General features: G+C 41.0%; 1 protein-coding gene across 1 annotated transcript in view; it reads left to right on the top strand.

Annotated features, from left to right (window-relative positions):
• The window catches only part of gpr158a (G protein-coupled receptor 158a), a 414329-nt gene that overhangs the window by 332366 nt on the left and 61622 nt on the right, over nt 1-20341 (top strand). Inside the window, exons 6-7 of the mRNA XM_052016756.1 lie at nt 4775-4884; nt 17289-17527. Coding sequence (XP_051872716.1) covers nt 4775-4884; nt 17289-17527 — 349 coding nt within the window. The remainder of the gene's footprint in view (nt 1-4774; nt 4885-17288; nt 17528-20341) is intronic.

Genomic DNA, 20341 nt, shown 5'->3' with positions numbered 1-20341 from the left:
TTACAGACTCTGCTGCTGCTAATGACCCATTGCACCTCATTTTGCCCCAACGCTCCATCAACCCACATTCAATCCTGTCTGTGCTGAGTTTGAATGTTCTCCCTGTGAATGTGTGGGCTTCTTCTGAATGCTTTAGTTTCCTCCCATACTCCAAAGATGTGTAAACCTTGGAGGTTAATGTCAAAAAGATCAGAGGAGAGTTGATTTCCATGTGTAAAAGAGAATAAACTACAAAGGTACAGGGGAGAATGGAACTCATCAGATTGCTTTCCCAGGAGCTGGCATGAGCCCAATTGGCCAAATGACTCATATTTGACCTGTGTTCTGAATCTATCTCATTTAACTTTGGTAGTGCCATACAACATGATGGAGGGTGGCAGGGCAAAGACTGTATGTATCTTGCCACCATGGGGATTGTGCAGGAGGCACTGGTATGTACAGATCCATCAGCCACACATAGGTCATTGAGGATGAGGTTCTCTAAACGTCACTCCATGTGTTTATTCTGTCACCACCCTGCTGCTGGCCCAGCTGTGTTCTTAGGGACTTGTCCAGCTAGTGGTTATGCTACCAAGCCATTATTTGTGATGGGTGTTGAAGACCCTGCCAGAGTACATTCATAACTTCACTGCATCTTTTATGTGGAAAGGTGCTCTGTGCTAATCAAGAAGGGATTTCATTACCAATCCTGATGTCACCAACAGGCAACATTGAAGACTCCCAGCGCCTCTCCCCACCGTCAGTATGCCAATGTACTACATCTCTGTTAAGTCTAACCTGCCAATGGGACAGGACATAACTAGGTATGGTGATGGAAGATCCTGAGATATTATTTGAAAGGGATGATACTCTGTGTATGAATGTGTCAAGCAGTTGTTTGATTGGTCCACGGCACAGCTGTCCCTCTTTTGACACCAATGCCCAGATGTTAGTGAGTACAATTTTCAGGGTCAACTATCTTGTATGTGCCTTTATCACATTAAAGTCAGGTGCCTGGGTTGATGCTAGGTAGTCCATCCGGTTTCATTCATATTATGGATTTTCATAGCAGAGGTTTTTGATAAAAGTGGGTGGGTGGCTTGTATTGCCCTAATAGAGAGCTGTTATGTGTTTACCATATTTTATGGTCTAAGGATACAAGTTCAAATGCGATGGAGCATCAGTCAGTGAGTATAGGAGCAGTTAATGTGTGATGCTTAGTCTGTATCTGACTCTGCATTCAACCCATAATGTGCCCTAAAATTGTCTCAGGTTAAATTGAGAGCAGAGTGCTTAGGTGCCCAGAAATACAGGTTTTTCTGCTTGTTTAAGTATAGAGTCAGTGATAAAGCCTGATTATTATAAAAGTTGCCACTATTTGGGAGCTGCCTGCTGGTGTTGGTTTCTGCATCTGTTCTATGGACAAAACTGTTTCAATAATGGATATTCTTAAGGATCTGGAACAAAAGGGCTGAAATAATAATAGAATCTAATTACCTTCAGATAGAAGTGGTAGGAGAGTTGATCGTCTGTTCTGGATTTCTATAATATTACTCAGTCTCTTCCAAAGAGCTAATGATACTTTCATTTGCTCACCAACCTGTCAGATAACAATCTGTTCATATTGTAGTAACATTGATCCTGCCAGTCTTCCATCAAAATCTCCACAAGGTATTAATCAAATTAACCATTTATTGCCAAATATCAAAGAGCTCAGAAACAAAATCATAAAGTCAGAAAATGAAGCAGTTTATTAATAACCTTAGAAGTAAGTGTATGAAACTCAACTCTTAAGGCCACAAAGTTTCAATGGTTCATCAAGCATCCTTTGTATGCCTGGCCAGTCTACTGTTGTTCAGTTTGTGGCCTCATTGAAGCTGAATTTCACCCCATAGTTTGGAGAACTTATACTTGTTAGCATGAAATAACATTGATTAGCTGTCAAATACAGTTCACATTACGATTCATTTCTCTCAGTGTTTAACTTCAAGCTTCTGAGCTGAATTGATTGTTCTCTATCTTCCTATGGGATGATCTATTAAATGGAGAAATTCTTTTTACATACTTGAGGGTGGCACAGTGATGCAGCTGCAGGGATCTGGGATCAATCCTGATCTCCAGTGCTGTCTGCGTGGAGTATGCACATTTTCTATGTGGGTTTCCATTGGGTGCTCTGGTTTCCTCCCATATCTCAAATACATGCTGATAGGTTAATTAGCAACTTTAAATTACCCCTTGTTATAGGTAAGAGGCAAAAAGAATCAAAAAGGAGTTGATCTGCACGTAAAAGGTAAATTACAAGACTGCAGGGAAATCAGGGGGGAAGAATGAGACTGGGGACATTTGCTTTGCTTGGAGCTGGCATGGACTAGCTGAGGATAATATCCTCTGATGCCGCTTCCTGCACCCGTGTGGAACTCACCAATTTTATCACCTTCGCTACTAGCTTCCACCCTGCCCTCAAATTCACTTTGACCATTTCTGATGCTTTTCTTCTTTTGCTGGATCTCTCTGTCTCCATCTCACCAATATCTACTACAAACCTATAGATTCCCACAGCTACCTTGACTACACCTCCTCCCAACCTGTCTCCTGTAAGAACGCTGTCCTTTCTCTCAGTATTTCCGTCTCCGCCACATCCTGTTCTCAAGATTAGGCTTTCCGTTCCAGGACCTCTGAAATGTCCTCCTTTTTCTGGAACTGTGGCTTCCCCTCTACCGTAGTTGATGGAGCACTCACTTGCATCTCCTCCATTTCCTAGAAATCTGCTCAACCCCCCCTCCCCCCAGACAGAACAGTGATAGAGTTTCCATTTACAAGAACCACTGTGGTCATCAAATAAGTGAAGAATGAGCAGTTTAATATCAAATGTGCAATCTTATATAATCTTTTATTTATAAAGCAACCTTTACATTTTTCTTGACCAAAGTTACATGCTTTAGTAGAGTTCAGCTCTTGATGTCAATCACTTCCCATTGGTATTTTGGTGCTCCTGATAACAGCTAAACTATTGAAGGTCTAGACGTAAAAACTATCTGGTTGACTGCATAATTTTAGTCTCACTAAGGGCCTTACAAAGGTCCAAATAAGACAGCACATCCTGGGTCTGCATTCCTGATAATTTGTTTCTTTGATTGGTGCATTGGTTGTATTAACTGTTGTGATGTAATTATCACTAATCCTTCCCTTCAATGTATTAACTCTAACTACCAAGTTTATCCTGAGGAGCTTTTTAAGGCAATACTGGGGCATTTCTCCCATACGTTTGCAGAAGTAGTCTGGAAGAAGAAAATGCTAAAATTCCTCTGTAGTTTAGGCAGGATTTGTGGGCCTCAATCTGATAAAAGGTCATCATCCACAGATTCTTCCTGGCCTGCTGAGCATTTCTGGCATTTTCTGTTTCCGTTTCAGATTCCAATGACAGGAGTATTTTGTATTTTTTATTGTAAAGCAAGGCTATTTGAAGATGAAGACAAGCATTTTAATGCAATGTGCCTGGAGAAAGCAGAGAGAGATGAAACATGGGAAAGAACATCTCTTAATTGGATTTTAGAATAACATGTTCCTGCACACACAAAGCAAGAGCTACATTGCAATGTACCCATGCTCATTCATTCTGTGACATGTTATATTCATAAATTATATTTCTTGCCAAAATATTTAAAAAATCTCTTTAGTATTAGTTGGGCATAGTAAATGGGTGCAGTGTACGAATTTTTGTGGTCAATTGTCAACAGAAGGATTTCCCTATTGTTTTGTTTGGGGATGATCAATAACATCTGTAATCAATAGATTTTGCCTTGTTCAATACTGCAGCTCAGTACTTGAGCTACAATCTGATGATCCATGGGAAGCTGAATCTGTCAGAGAGTTGGGTGGAGGCAGGAACTATCACATCAACAATACTGAGATGAACACCTGAAACACCAAGGCATAAAAGTCTCTGGGCAGTGTACCAGAAAATGGGATTAGTATAGATTGGAATTTGGTGGTCAAAGGGCCTGTTTCCAAGCTTTAAGATTTTATGACCAAACACAATCTTCTATATTCATTGGCAATCATTTTTATGTAAGTTTTCAACTCAATTATAAATATTTCTTCTTTTGCTGGGAACTTTCCTGAATTAACTGTTCTTACATTGATTACAATGTCTGGTAAATAGCAAAGTTAATCAATAATATTTCCATCTTTGTCAAATTCCATGAGCTACTGAGCTGTAAGCCATGTATTCTTAACACAGAACATGATTAGCATCACTACATTAAAGAAAAAAAGCTAATGGACTGTTGATTTATGAAATATCATCCATTAAAAAATCTTTTTCAGCACAGCAATGAGAAGGCCATAAAATATGATTTTGTGCTTAATAAATGGTTTCTCCCTTTATAAGTTCTAATGTATTAGAAGTATAGAATATTTGCTTTTTTTAACGTGCTTTTATACATTGATGAGAACAACAATGTAAAAATGGAAAATCCTAGCTCCTGTAAAGTTGTGTACCTAGGAACTACAGTATATGAGAAATTGGAAGGGAATATTTGCCAATTGCAATACAGCTAAAGCAGCATGAACCCAGGTCATAATGGAAGGACCGCCCTGTCACTAAACCTGAATGGCCATTGGTTTAGATGGCAGTTAAAGGGACATTTGTTTTTTAACAAGATTAAGAGGGATTTAACAAGTTCCTTTCTATATTTACCTGTACCAATCTAAATTGATATGCTTGATGTTGGAACAACACAATGTGCTTATTGTTCCAGAACTAGTGCCAAAATCTTTTGTTTTCTTCCAACAGGTCGTTATACTCTACTTTGAGCCAAGCATATTCAGATGTATTCTTCTCCGATGGGTTCGTCTTCTAGGCTTTGCCATTGTTTATGGAACTGTAACTCTCAAGTTGTACAGGTACTGTCTTGCAATCTTTTTTCATCCTCCTTCACAGCTGCCATTATGTATGTGCCTGCTGTCTGAGTGTATATCTTTTTTGTACCACTCTAACAGTCCAGAGTCATAAAGCACAGAAGCAACCCCTTCAGCCCAACTGGTCTATGCCAACCAAGATTCCCATCTAAACTAATCCCATTTGCCTGCATTTGGCCTATATCCCTCTAAATCTTTCCTATCCATGTATCTGTCCAAGTACCTTTTAAATGTTGTTAATGTACCTCTCTCAGCCACTTCTTCTGGGAGCTCATTCCATATACTGACCACTCTCTGGGTGAAAAAGTTGCCCCTCAGGTTTGTATTAAATCTGTCTCCTATAAACTAAAGCTATGTCCTCCAGTTCTTGATTCACCAACCCTGGGAAAAAGACTGCGCATTCACCTCTTTTATGTCCTTCATGATTTTATACACCTCTATAAAATCCCCCTCATTCTCCTACGCTCCAATGAATAAAGTCCCAACCTGCTTAACCTCTACCCATAACTAAGTCCCTCGAGTCCTAGCAACATCCTCGTAAATCTCCTCTGTTTCCAGCTTAATGGCATCTTTCCTATGGCAGGGTGACCAAAACTGAACACAATTTTTCAATGTAGCCTCACCAAGTCTTGTACAACTGCAACGTAACACCCCGACTTCTATATTTAATGCTCTGACTCAAGACCAGCATGCCAAAAGGCTTTTTCACCACCCTGTCTACCTGCAACACCATTTTCAGGGAATACCCCTGTTAAAAATTAAAATATATGTTACATAGCAGGTTGCAAAACTGCTGTGCATTTTCAGATAATTGTTTCCATTTCTACATCTCACACATCAAGGTGAAATCTCCCGTACGCAATCTAAAATTTTCCACCTATTAGGCATAATATTTAGAAATTTTGATTTGAATGTAGGTGAGTTGCAAATATATGGCTGTAACAGGCAAGGCTCTGCACTAGGAACTAACCATCAAGTACATTATTAATTAACAATTATGGTTAAGTTACATGTAATTTAGCAATTTATAATAAAACATTTAAAACTAAGTTCTAACTGCAGAATCATTACAGGAAATTAGTTCCTGACATTCACACCACCAATTACTGTTATGTAATAAAGCTTGACAAGGATGAAAATATTATTCTGTGGCATTCTAGACTTCTGCTCCTCGCACTGTCTGACGCTGCACCCTCCAACCTTTCCTTACACCAAAAGAGCCCTCCTTGTCTCACTGTTCAGCTGCTCTTCAAATTCTGCCCCAGTTCTGTACCTATCCCTACCATAAACTCCCTCCTCTCCACACATTTCCTCACTGCTACTACCTACTCCACCCATCCTGTCCTCCTCCCCTGTAAGCAAAGCCTGGGTTTGACTCCCAATTCTATCACTGAAGGGTTTATAAAAATTATAAAAATAAAAAGCTTATATTGTCTGTTTAACTTTTAACTATTGGATCAGCTGCCTATGATATATCCATTCCCAATTTCATTCAGGAATGATGTACAACAGGCAGCAAAATCAATATTCTCCCATCTGCGTTAACACCCAATAAAGATTGCCCCCTATAGGTTACAACAATGTAAGGAAATCCAAAACTGCCCTCGTTTATTCATGTTACAATTTATAAATGTCACTTTCTCCTGAATGAACAGATCACTGACGTCCAAAGAATGAGACAGTTTATTGTGCATCTTGAAGCTTCATGCTGCCAAGATCCACTTAAAAGATCATTACAGTATTATAGACAGGTACCGTCACTAATTAAAAAGGCTAATGGAATGGTGCCCTTTGTACTTGGAACTGACGATGAGGGCATAGAGGTTATACTGTATAAGACTGTGCTTAGACTACACTGGGAATGCTGTGAGCAGTTCTGTGATCCACACCTGCCACCTTTGGCAGCAGAAGAGCACAATCCACTGAGCTGCTGCCTCACAGCTTCAGCGACCTACGTTTGATCCCGACCTCTGGTGCTATCTATGTGGAATTTGCACATTCTCTCTCTGACCATGTGGGTTTCATCCAGATGCTCCATTTTTCTCCCACATCCCAAAGTTGTGCAGCTTGGTAGGTTAATTGGCCATTGTAAATTGTCCCTGGTATGTAGATGAGTCATAGTAACTGGAGTGAGGGGAGCAGTCAATAGCAATATGGGGAGAAGAGGTTACATGGAAAATTAGCAGGGATGGGATTGCTTTGTGAGCTAATAGGCCAAAATTGCCTCCTTCTGTATTGTAAGGAAATGTGGAAAATCATCTTATTGGGCTTGATGAGAATGCAACATTGATCAATTAAAGTGATACCTGCACCAAAATTATAAGAAAAGATAACACAAAGAAGAGCTGTTTTAGTAGGCTATCGGGTGATTTGATCAAAGTTTGTAAGATATTAAGTGGACAGTTGATCAGTATAGAAACCTTTTCTGCTGATTAGAGAAAACAAGACAGGAATGTGGGGTCTCCAGACCTTTCCAAATTGAAGTTAGAAAACCTTTCTATGTATGCCGATGCCTTCTAAATGGTTAAATTGAAATTCCAATTGTGTAGAATATTGTTTATAAAATATTTTAGTAATATGGAGCAAAGATATAGATCTATAGATATTGGGCCTGTGGAGTGAGGTCATGGATTAGCCATGATCTCATTGACAGTGGAACAGGCTCTGGGATTAAATAGCCTACCCTGTTTCTATATTTCTGCACTATTTTAAAATTTCACAGTCTTGCCTGGCATTGCAAAGGGTCTTGAGGCTTGAGTGGAATGACTGTAGATTTAGATGGTTCTGATAGAGAGGCCAGCTTGAGTCAGAAGTAGGACAGGTCATCAGGTCCAGCACTATAAGTCAATATTCTTAACAGCTGGGAAAACAGATTGGTCAGAATGTGCAAGAACCAGCTCCCATGGTCAGCTGGGAAGTCAGTGCACATAATAAAAATGCATTATTTATTTCAGAATAGCATCTTATCATAGAGAGGAGTTACATAATTCAACACTCATGCTCTTAGAAGTATTTTCATGGAAAGCTAAAAATGCATTGCTTTTTAGATATAGTTGCACTGCAGTTATGAAAAGCACATTGCTCTACAAAGGAGCTGAATACAGTAAGATATGTAACCTTAGATTGGTGCCATGGTGAGATTTGCACCATGTGACCAACTGCTCTCAGTGTATTGATTGCAACAATGTTTAGGGCAGAATATTCCAAAGACTGCCAATATACCTCTGGGGAAGAGTTGCCTGTCTGTGTGATAGTAGGCATGTGAGAGAAAAATGCTGCAACACTTTGTTGGCTTAAATTACCAGTTAATTGCCTTGCTAAGCAAAAGAATTTTGGTACTTATGTAATGGAGATAACAGCAGTTCTAAAGTTCTGAAGGTCTTGCTGATCAGAGATTGGACGATTTGTATAATCTTGGGGTCCTGTTTGACGAAATGGCCACTATGTGAGGCAGATTGAATTCCGGAAAATTTCACATAGGCATGTAAAGTTGCGGAGCCATCCAAAGTCAGTTTAAAAACGTTGGGTGACCAACAAGGAAAGTACGCAGGGTAAAGTGGGCAGCAAAGGATAGAGCAGAGAAAGTACAGCCAAGGTGGTTTCGATGATACAAGTGTTGTGGTTAACAATATGCACCATTGAAAAAGGAATGCCCTGTGAATGGGGAAAATATATGGATTGGAAAATTGTTGGAAGTCCATAGGGTGGAGGAGATGAGCCAGAAACAGGCCCTTTGGCCCACCATGTCCATGCCAACCATCATGTACCTATTATACACCAATGTCCTTTTCCAGCACCATACCTGTAGCCTTCTATGTCTTGGCATTTCAAGTGCTTGACTTGATACTTATTAAATGTGAGAGTACCTGCCCTTATGATAGTGTGGCAATCAGGATTACACACAGTACTGCAGCTGTGGCCTAACCAATCTTTTGTAACATGATTTCCCTGCTGTTACATGCCCTGACTAATGAAGGCAAGTATCCCATATGCCTTCTTAGCCACCTTATCTGTGCTGCCATCTCCAAGGAACTATGAGCTTGCACGCCAAAGATCCACTCTTCCTCAATACTCCCTATAGTTTTACCATTCACTGTGTCTCAGCCTTATTATTCCCCCCAAAATGTATCACCTCACATTTATCAGGATTAAATTCCATCTGCTAGTGCTGTGCCCATTTTATTAACACATCCTTTAGTCTCAGATTATGCACCTCACTGTCAACACCAACAATTCTCATGTCATCTCAGAACATACTGATCATACATCCAATAAACACATCCAAATCATTAAAGTATATAAGAAACAGTATGCCCTAGCACCAATTCCTGAGGTAAATCACTGATCACAGGCTTCCAATCATAAAATAGCCCTCCACAATCACCCTCTGCCTCCAATTTGCAAGGTGAGGTGAGAGTGATTGTTCTTGATATGAAGACAACATTTGACCATGTGGGATCAAAGAGCCTTGATAACGCTGAAGTTAATGGGCATAAACGGGAAAACAATGCTGTGACTGGAATGAAACTGTGTCCAAAGGAAGATGGTTGTGGTTGTCAATCATCCCAGCCCGGGATGTCATGACAAGGGTTGCTCAGGCCATCTTCAACTGCTTCCTCAACGACCTTTCTTCTATCACAAGTGGCAATGTTTGCTGATGACTGCACAATTTTCTTCCATTTGTAACTCCTCAGCAGATGAAGCACTCCATTCCTTCGTGCAACAATATCTAGCAAACAATCATGCATGGGCTGATAAGTGGAAAGTAACTCCTGAGCCACGGATGTGCCAGACAATGGCCACTTCCAATAAGAGAGAATCTAACTACCTATTCTTGACATTCAGTGACATTACCATCACCTAATCCCACACCCATGAACATCCTTTTGGTCACCATTAACCAGAAACTCAACTGAACCAGCCATACACACATTCTGGCTATAAAAGCAGGTCTAAAGCTGGGTATCCTGTGAAGAGTGAGTCCAATACTGACAGCCTTTCCACTACTTCAAGGCATAAGTCAGGTGAGTAATGGAATACCTTTCCAGTTGTCTGGATAAGTGCAGCACTAACAACTTTCAAGAATCTCAAAGCACTATCCAGGACAAGGCAGCTCACTCAATTGGCATCCCACCAACCACCTCGAATATTCATTCCCTCCACCACTGGCATATAGCAGCTACAGTGTGCACCATCTACAAGTTACACTGTGGTTGTTCACCCAAGCTACTCCCAACATCTGCTCCCAAACACACAACCTCAACCACCAATAAGGCCGAGGGACTTTGGTGCATGGAATCACTACCACTTCTTCAAGTTGCAAACTTGACCAGTCCTCATCAACATTAGGAGGGTCCACATGCTGGAACTCCCTTTCAAAAAGCACTGTGAGAGTAGCCTCATCAGAAGGACCACAGAGATTCAAGGCAGCTCAGCATCACCTTCTCAAAGGCAATAAATGCTTGCCTTGTCCTTGACACCTAGTTCCCAAAAATAAATGAAAAATGAATATAATTACAATCAGGCTGCAGTGGTTCACTTGCAGCTAATAAGCTAAGACAAAATAAGATATCTTTATTAGTCACATGTACATCGAAACACACAGTGAAATGCATCTTTTGCGTGGAGTCTTCTGGGGTCAACCCTCAAGTGTCGCCACACCTCTGGCACCAACATAGCATGCCCACAACTTCCTAACCCATACGTCTTTGGAATGTGGGAGGAAACCGGAGCACCCGGAGGAAACCCACACAGACACGGGGAGAATGTACAAACTCCTTACAGACAGCAGCCGGAATCGAACTTGGGTTGCTGGCGCTGTAAAGCGTTACACTAACTGCTACACTACCAGCTAGTATGCCCTATTCTGCCATATGATATTGATAAATTCCTCAGAAAGATGCCTCATCGTCTCCTGAACTTTTCAAATGACAAATAAGTAACACTTCGATAGGCCATAAGCCACAGGGTACTGATTGGAAAAATTTAATGTAAGAAAAAGCAATGTCAGATAATTTCTAAAACCAATGATCCCTTGTGTGATCTCAGGCTGGCTTATCCAAAACACCGTGGAGCAAAACTGGACTCAAACAGTAATCCAAATAGGTTGATGACAAAACAGTAGTGTCTTTTATATTTGAATAAGACAATTGGGTGTGTGAATTATGGACCATTGGTTCAATATTGCTTGTCTTATGCTGCTTATGTGCAACCTTCTAAAAGTTAGGCAAAGTTTAAACAACTTCAATACTTGGGACAGCACTATTATGAGAGAAGGACAAATTCATGCATGTCCTCTGTCTCCATCCTTGTAGGAATGTAGCAAAAGTCACCTCGGAAAAGCAGGTCACCCTCATACATCAGAAAACTCTGGTTGCAGAACTGTCAATCAAAAATAGATGTTCAACAGATGCCAGACTAATACATTCAGGGCTTATTTTCAGTCTATCAGTCATTCCTGGAGACAAGCCTAGATGTTTGATAATTAGGGCCCAATGCTGAGGCAGGCCTTCAAGCTGGTAGATGCTTAAAAACTTGGTACAAACACCCAATGCATGGTAAAATATTTGAGATTCTAATATGTAGAGCTAACATGCAGAGGTAAAAGTAAACCAGTACTGTGTATGGGAAAGAAAGTGGCCAACAGAAATGGTACAAATGGGTTAACCTGTTAATATTAACAGTATGATCCCGTGAGTTATTTTCATCCCTGAATTCATGACAATTTGGACATAAGTAAATTGAAGGCTCATATTTCCCTAACAATGAGTACCTTTACTGTTGGGATGATTGTGGCTATCTTCTCATATTTTCTTTCATTTAGGCAAAGCTAAAAGTCACAACCAATGCACTCAGATTTATGAGTTCCTAGGATCGGTTAATTACCCTATTATTTATTTCAGCTTTGCAGTTTGCAGTGTTTTATTTTTGTTTTAACAAAAATTTAATGCTTGAATAATGCTTGCAACCTACTAATTCCATTGAAGTGATATGAAAAAAAAGGGGACGTTTCTGGCCCCATGCCCCCAGTGTATCAAACATCAGAGGAAACATGGATTAAAAACTGAAGCTGCTGGAAACACTCAGCAGGTCAGGCAGAATCTGTGGAGAGAGAAAGAGAGATTTCACATTGGTTTCAGGGAAGAGAAAATGGTCTAATGAGCCTCAATGTTAGTATCTTTTAGACATTAAATAATAGGCCACTAATGAGGTGTTTTGGAAATCATCAAGTGATGAGACAGGCAGTTTCTGCTCCCTTTTGGCTGAGAACAGGATAGTTAAAGGCAGAGACTATCGATCACTGTGTGTAGCACACAGTGTGAAGTCACTTGGATTTTGAAACAAAATTCAGTGGGATGAAACTTTGACTATGCTGATAGGGAAAATGTAAGATGGCATTTAGAAGGTTATTTAGTTGAAGCCAGTCTAGATGATTCACTGATGTGTGAAAATCATGTTTTGTGTTGTTACATAAATGACCTCTATACAGTGAAGCCAGTCATAAGGATTGTGTTATATGTTCACTCACTGTAAAGATAAAGCAGCTGAACAATTCCTCTTTAGCCCTGGCTTTATGCCAAGTTTTCTCCTTCAAAGATACTGAAAAGAAATGCAAAAGGCTTTGGCTTGTACATTGCCAAATGGGACACAAATCTGGGTACTTGCCACTGAAACACAGCAATACCTTGTCCTAAATTAAGTCTTGCCAACTGAACCCGTCCTGAAGCTGAATGGTATTGCACTGAGCAGGAAGTAGGTCTCCAGTGATGGAATGAGTTAATGTGGGTGGGGCAGCAAAAACTCCACCGACATATCTCATCTGAGAAGCTTTGAGAGGCAATTAAGTTGTTACTATAGTACTCGGGTTGTTTTCAATTCTTCTGAATACCCCTCATATTCAGCAACATATAAAAACTATTATAAAGGAAATACATAATTTAAAAAAATATATTTTTTATGTGGATGAATCACAGCTTGGTATGGCAACTGCTCTGCCCAAGACTGCAAGAAATTGCAGAGTTGCGAATGCAGCCCAGTCCATCACGAAAACCAGCCTCCCCTCCATTGACTCTTTCTACACTTCCCACTGCCTCGGGAAAGCAGACAACATAATAAAAGACCCTTCCCACCCTGGTCATTCACTCTTCTTTCCCCTCCCATTGGGCAGAAGATACAAAAGCTTGAAAACTCGTACCATCAGGCTCAAGGACAGCTTCTATCCCAATGTTATAAGAATCTTGAATGGATCCCTTGATAAAGATGGACTCTAGATCTCCCAATCTACCTCATCATGGCCCTTGCACTTTATTTGTCTACCTGCACTGCACTTTTTCTGTAACTACAACGCAATATTCTGTATTCTGTTATTGTTTTCCTTCTGTACCATCTTAATACTTATGTTTGGAATGACCTGTATGGATGGCATGCAAAACAAAGCTTTTCACTGTATCTTGGTACATGTGACAATAATAAACCAATTACCAATTACCAAAATAAAAATATCCACAGAAATCATTTGAAACACACTTAAATAATTGAAAACATTACACAAATTACAATTTTATAAAATTAAACTTGACTTTTTCCCTTGCTGCCTTGAAACTTCACCTTACTGAATAGGTTGGAGGATTCTGCAACAAATTTATAAATAGATTCCCTGGTAGAATTCCAGCAAACTCCTGATCCGCTTTTGGATTCCAAGCAACTGGGAAATCACTGGCAAATGAAGTTTGGGATTTGCACATTCATGCAGGTATTTGGAGCTTGCCAGCATTTCTGACAACAAGTGCCAGTTGTTCTGAGCAAAACCCAGCAAAATCCAATACTTCGCTCAGTTTGTAAAAGTACATTGCCATACAGTTGGAATGGTTCTGATGGACAAAACCCAATTTTATAATGCTCTGACTGCTTACAGGAATAATTAGTGGCATTGTTTCTGAGATAATTTCTAAAGCAAGAGCTTAAATTTATCCCTGTGTGAATGCAAGTTGTTATTTGTCATTATGTTTGCATGAATGAAGAACGTATTTATTAAAACAAGCAGCCAAATCCACAGGAGTTCTTTAACTGCATAATGGGAAAATGAGTTTGCAGATTAAAAGAGGAAAGATCACCTCCAGTACCATTTTACATTGAAATTAGATTTGACATCACAAATCATTCTTGTGTGAGGAAATTGACTGTATCAGACACTGTTGGTTTGAACAGGACCAACTGACACTGATAGAATGCCACGCACATCAATCTCAAGATTAATTAGAGGAAGCAGCTTGACTTCAGATTGGAGCTCCCTTTCTGACTTTGTGATTATTTTAAAATGCACCACTATTCCATCTCATTGAAACCTACTGGATACTGAAAGGCTTGGGTAGAGAGGACATAGAGAGGATGTTTCCACTAGTAGGAGAGTCGAGGATCTGAGGGCACAGCTGCAGAATAAAAGGATGTCCCTTTAAAACTGAGAGATCAAGAGTTCATCTTTATCATACAAGAGGTCCTTTCAAGAGTCTTATAACAACAGAACAGAAGCTGTCCTTGAGCTTGGTAGTACATGTTTTCAAACTTTTGTTCCTTCTGTCTATTGGGGGGGAGGGGTGGGGGGGGAGAGAAGAGAGAATGACCAGGGGAGGTGCGGTCTTTGATTATGTTGGGTGCTTTCCCGAGGCAGCAGAAAGTGTAGACAGAGTCCATGGAGACTAGTGTAGATGGGTGTCAGGAAAATGAGGGGGAGTTGGTGAGCATGTGAGGAGAAACAAGTCAGAATCAGAATCTGGTTTATTATCACTGACATATGTTGTGAAAACTGCTATTTTGCAGCAGCAGTACAGTGCAAGGCATAAAAGTTACTATACGTTACAAAAATAAATAGTGCAAAAGAGGAATAATGAGGTAGTGTTCACAGGTTCATGGACCGTTCAGAAATCTGACAGCAGAGGGGAAGAAGCTGTTCCTGAAACGTTGAGTGTGGGTCATGTACCTCCTCCCCGATGGTAGTAGCGGGAAGAGGGCATGTCCCGGGTGGTGAGGTTCCTTAATGATGGATGCCACCTTCTTGAAGCACCACCTCTTGGCCTCGATGGCGAGGAGGGTTGTGCCTGTGATGGAACTGCCTGAGTCTACAACCCTCTGCAGCCTCTTTCAATCCTGCACATCGGAGCCTCCATACCAGCCGGTGATGCAACCAGTCAGAATGCTCTCCTCCATACATTTGTAGAAATTTGCAAGAGACCTTAGTGCCATACCAAATTTCCTCAAACTCCTAATGAAGTAGAGCCACTAGCATGCCTTCTTTATGGTTGCATCAATGTGCTGGGCCCAAGACAGATACTCTGAGATGTTGACACCCAGGTACTTGAAGCTGTTCACCCTTTCCACCACTAACCCCTCAATGAGGACTGGTGTGTGTTCTCCTGACTTCCCCTTACTGAAGTCCACAGTCAGTTCCTTGGTCTAGCTGGCGTTGAGTGCGAGGTTGTTGTTGCAACACCACTCAACCAACTGATCCATCTCACTCCTGTGCAGCTCCTCATCACCATCTGGGATTCTGCCAACAACAGTGGTGTCATTGGTGAATTTATAGATGGTATTTGAACAGTGCCTAGCCACAGAGTCATGAGGGCAGAAAGAGTAGAGCACTGGGCTGAGCACACATCCTTGAGGTGCGCCTGTGTTGATTGTTCATGAGGAGGAGATGTTACTACTTATCCGCACTGACTGTGATTTCCCGATAAGGCAGTTGAGGATCCAATTGCAGAGGGAGGTACAGAGGCCTAGGTTTTGAAGCTTGTTGATTAGTACTGAGGGGATGATGGTGTTGAATGCCGAGCTGTAAATTGATAAACAGCAGCCTGACGCAAGTTTTGCTGTTGTCTAGATGCTCCAAAGCCAAGTGGAGAACCAGTGAGATTGCTTCCGTCGTAGACCTGTTGTGGCGGTAGGCAATTGCGGCGGGTCCAGGTCCTTGCTCAGGCAGGAGTTAATTCTAGCCATGACCAACCTCTCAAAGCACTTCATCACTGTAAATGTGAGTGCTGTCGGGCGATAGTCATTGAGGCAGCTCACCCTGCTCTTCCCGGGCACCAGTATGATTGATGCCCTTCTGAAGCAGCTGGGAACCTCCAAATGCAGCAGTGAGAGCAGTTGAGCAGGTTGTAGGAAGATAAATGGGGGAATAGGACTGCTGGGAAAACTCCCGTGGGTCTACAATAGGCTTGGTCTCCTGTTTCATAAGGAAATGTGAGAAATATGAAGCCCCTGTTTCTCTTTCCATGAATTCTGCCTGGCCTGCTGAGTGCTTTCAGCATTTTCTGTCGAATTCCTGATTTCCCCTTCCCCTTTGGGAGGTAGCCTATGGTTGAAGTTGGCAATTCAAATAAGTTCATAAACAGACAACTTAGTGTCATATATTGATGGAACTCCTGTAACCCTGAGAATGTTTCTGGGCTTTAGTTCAATTTATTACATTCTCTGGAAATTCGCTGCATCTATCATAGTTAAAGTTGAAGATCTCAACTGAAATCAACATTTTTTAAAAATAAAGCTCCAAGCTCTAGTCAGCAGTCAAGCAGATATTAAATCCTTCTTGAAATGTGCCAACTTTTTCATTTGCCCGAGAAAATGCAAAACACCCACTGCCTATTTTACAATAAAGAGCAGAACAATAATCAGATCTGCAGTGCAAAAAACTAGAGTGACTACATGATTGGAACATTGTAACATTTATTTTTCATGCAAATAGTTTGATATGGTGGGATGTTTTTTGGGAGTCAAATAATTACTCATCTCATCTACCAAGGTGACATATTGCAGCCTTAAGAACTCAACAATAAATTTAACAATTTCAGATAACAAGCCATTCCAGTTTTGTGTCTCTGATTTCCAGAATCTGATTCTTTCCTTCTTTACTCTTTTGGTACTTAAGATCTCAGTCATCTACTCCTCCAGATGTAGCTTTTGTATTCACTAGCCTGTGCCACCCTCTTACAGCTGGCAACACCATCACTTGCCTCATTTAATCTCTCCTGGTTTTCACCCAAACAGAAACCATCCCTTCTGTTCTCCCCACTACCTCCCCCCCCACCCCCCCGCCACCCCCAACGCGCACACACACCCTTACCTGCAACTTAAAACTGATTTTATTTCTTGTTTATCCAGTTCTGATGAAAAGACACTTTACTCTTCCCACAGATGCTGTCTAGCTTGCTAAGTATTCATAACATTTTCTGTGTTTTTGTCAGATATGCACCAACAGTAGTATTTTGCTCTAGAATTTTTTTGACTATTTTCACATTATCTTACAATATCCGAGTTCACCTTCAATGAGCATGGTGACTGTACTGAGGTAACATTAATAAGAATGAGTGCTGATGTTATCCATTTTTGTGTTTCAGAGTGCTAAAGGTTTTCCTCTCCCGAACGGCGCAACGAATCCCTTATATGACCAGCTGGAGAGTGGTGAGGATGTTGGGAATCATTTTGCTGATAGTTTGCTGGTTTCTAGTCTCATGGACGTCTGCGGTGTGTGAGAATTTGGATAGGAATGTCTCACTGATCGTCCAGGGACAGACTGCAGATGGTCTGAAGTTCAATATGTGTCTGCTGGATCGTTGGGACTACATGATGGCCATTGGTAGGTCTAATTTTGGCTGCAGGGTACCCATTAAAACACTCAGTTATAGTAGAAAACCATTTGCTCTTTGGTTTCCTTTAACACACACTATTCATCCAAGCATCTTGCTAATTGTAAGAAGGCTCATCCTCTCATTGGAAATTATACGAGCGCTCAAGGGATTACCGTAATAAGAAAGTCAGTCTCGTTATTTAATTAAAAAATATACATTAGAACAAAAAAATGCTTTCACTAGTGAGCTGAAGACCATAAATATTTATCATAAATATAATGGAGACTTCTTGACTGGAGTTATTTTTCATTGGATTTAAAAGATATTTTGCTTAACACACACAAATTTTCCTAATTATATTGACAATTCCATTTGTGAGCTAATGCCTGGTTCCAATGAACTAGAAAACTGTATTGATTTTATTCTAGCAGCTGAACAATAAGGTTCTAATTTCTCCTCATCTCAGTCCTAAATGTCTAATGCTGTTTCCTGAGTTCTAGATGCATCTCCCGCCCCACCACCTTAGCCAGAGGAAATACTCTTTTTGCATCTAACTTGTCAAACCCTTGATATTTCAATGGGATCTCCCTATCATTTTTCTAAATTTTAGTGAATACAGATCTAATTGACCCAATTTCTCTTCGTACAATAGTCCCACCATCTCAGGACTCAATTAGGTGAATCTTCATTGCAACGGCACAGTGGCAAATATATCCTTTCTGGGGTAAGAAGGCCAAATCTGCACGCCATGCTCCTGGTATGGTTTGGACAAGGCCCTGTATAACTGTAATTGCATCCTGCTCTCAGACTCAAAACCCCTTGCAATAAGCATACCATTTACCTTCCTATTTGCTTGCTTCATCTGCATGTGTGTTCTCAGTGATTGCTGTACAAGGACAGCGAGATCCTTTTGTACACCAACATTTCACAGAACATAGAACAGTACAGCACAATACAGGCCCTTCGGCCCACAATGTTGAGCTGACCTTTAAACCTCGCCTAAGACTATCTAACCCCTTCCTCCCACATATCCCCCTATTTTAAATTCCTCCATATGCCTATCTAGTAATCCCCTGAATTTTGACCAATGTACCTGCTTCCACCACCACCTCAAGCAGCACATTCCATGCCCCAACCACTCTCTGGGCAAAAAACCCTATAAAACCCAGCAAAATTTCCCAGTCTACCACCATTTAAGTAATAATTTGGCTTTATGTTTTTCTTGCCAAAGTCGATAACTTCACATTTATCCATGTTAGATTGCATCTGCCAGGTATTTATCCATTCACTCAACTTGTCTAAATTGTCAAGTTAACTCTCACTTATGACAAAGCAGTAGTTGCTGGATACATTTGTGAGTATTAATGATAAAGTAATGAAACACAAGTTTGTTGCAAGTTAGAGCTGCACTATGCAGCTTGCAGACATGCACATAATTCAATTATATAGTATAAAGATCTGCTCAAAGCCTGTCTTCTTCTTTGGCAGTCTATTGCGTTGGGGATGATGTGGTTGCCCACCAGCTCTGCGGATTATGAGCTGGCTGATGAGGCCAATGTGGGATCTGCAGGCACTACCACAGATGAGGCAGTAAGTGCCCCAACTGTGCTGGTGGAAGGAAATGGGGTGAATGAGTGGTAGTTTGAGAGGTGATGTGTGCCATTTTCATTAGGCTTCCATGACGTGCAAACTTCGAGTCTCAGGGTCCTCAGTAGTTTTCTGGATGTTCCTTCTCCATTTCCACCAACCATTTAAAGTCATAGAGTCATAGAGTAATACAGCACAAAAACCAACTGTTCCATGCCGATCACAGCATCTTCCCTGCTAGTCTCAGTTGCCTGCATTCATCCCACAACCCTCCAAGCCCCTTCCCTCCATGCGCCTATCCAAATGCCTCTTAAATGTTGCAATTGTACCTGCCTCGATGACTTCCTCTGGCAGCTCATTCCAGGTACTCACTACCCTCTGTGTAAAGAGGTTATCTCTCAGATCCCTTTTAAATCTCGCCCCCCTTATCTTGTATCTATGTTTTAACTCTCCAACCCCGGGGAAAAGATGGTAACCGTCCACCTTTTCCATATCCCTCATGATTTTATAAACTTCTTTGAGGTCATTCCTCGTAATTTGGGATGTTGCACTTTGTCAAGGAAGCTTTGAGGATGTCCTCTGTCCACCTGATAACCTCCGGCCCTAGACGAGCATGGTGTTGGCATGCAAATGATTCTGCCCATGCATCAGAACTATCTGAGTGTGCTTTAAACCATATTGCTGGGGACGTTGGACTGGGAAAGGACACTGACATTGATTCGTTAATCCTGCCAGTGCATTTGGAAGATTTTGCCAATACACATTGGTGTTATCTTTCAAGTGTTTTGAGGTGCCTGCTGTAGGGAGTCCAGATCCCAAAAGTTTATAGGTGGGCAGAGCTTAGTTCTGGGTTTTAGGTCACCATCTTGAATATTCTTTGCCTCAGAGGGCTAACAGTGGTGCTGGTGCACTGGAGATGGTGGTAGACTTCATCACTGGTGTCTGCTTTTGTTAAGAGATGGTTCCCAAGGTATGCTGATAAGAGGAAGAGGATAGCTTTTTGTGATTGGAAGACTCTTGCTGTTTACTGTATACATCAACAATCTGGATGTGAATAGAGGAGATGCCATCAGTAAGTTTGCCGATGACACGAAAATTAGGTGTGCTGTTGATAGTAAGGAGTGTTACAAAATGATATTGAAAAGTGGGTGAGAGAGACAGAGCAATGGCAGGTGGAACTTAATCCTGAAAAATGTAATGTGATACATTTTGGGAGGACAGATAAGGCTAGGATC

Source organism: Pristis pectinata, chromosome 5 (assembly GCF_009764475.1).
Source record: "Pristis pectinata isolate sPriPec2 chromosome 5, sPriPec2.1.pri, whole genome shotgun sequence".
Classification (NCBI taxonomy): domain Eukaryota; kingdom Metazoa; phylum Chordata; class Chondrichthyes; order Rhinopristiformes; family Pristidae; genus Pristis; species Pristis pectinata.
The sequence above is the reverse complement of the archived record's forward strand: the minus strand, read 5'-3'. Positions and strand labels throughout refer to the sequence as shown.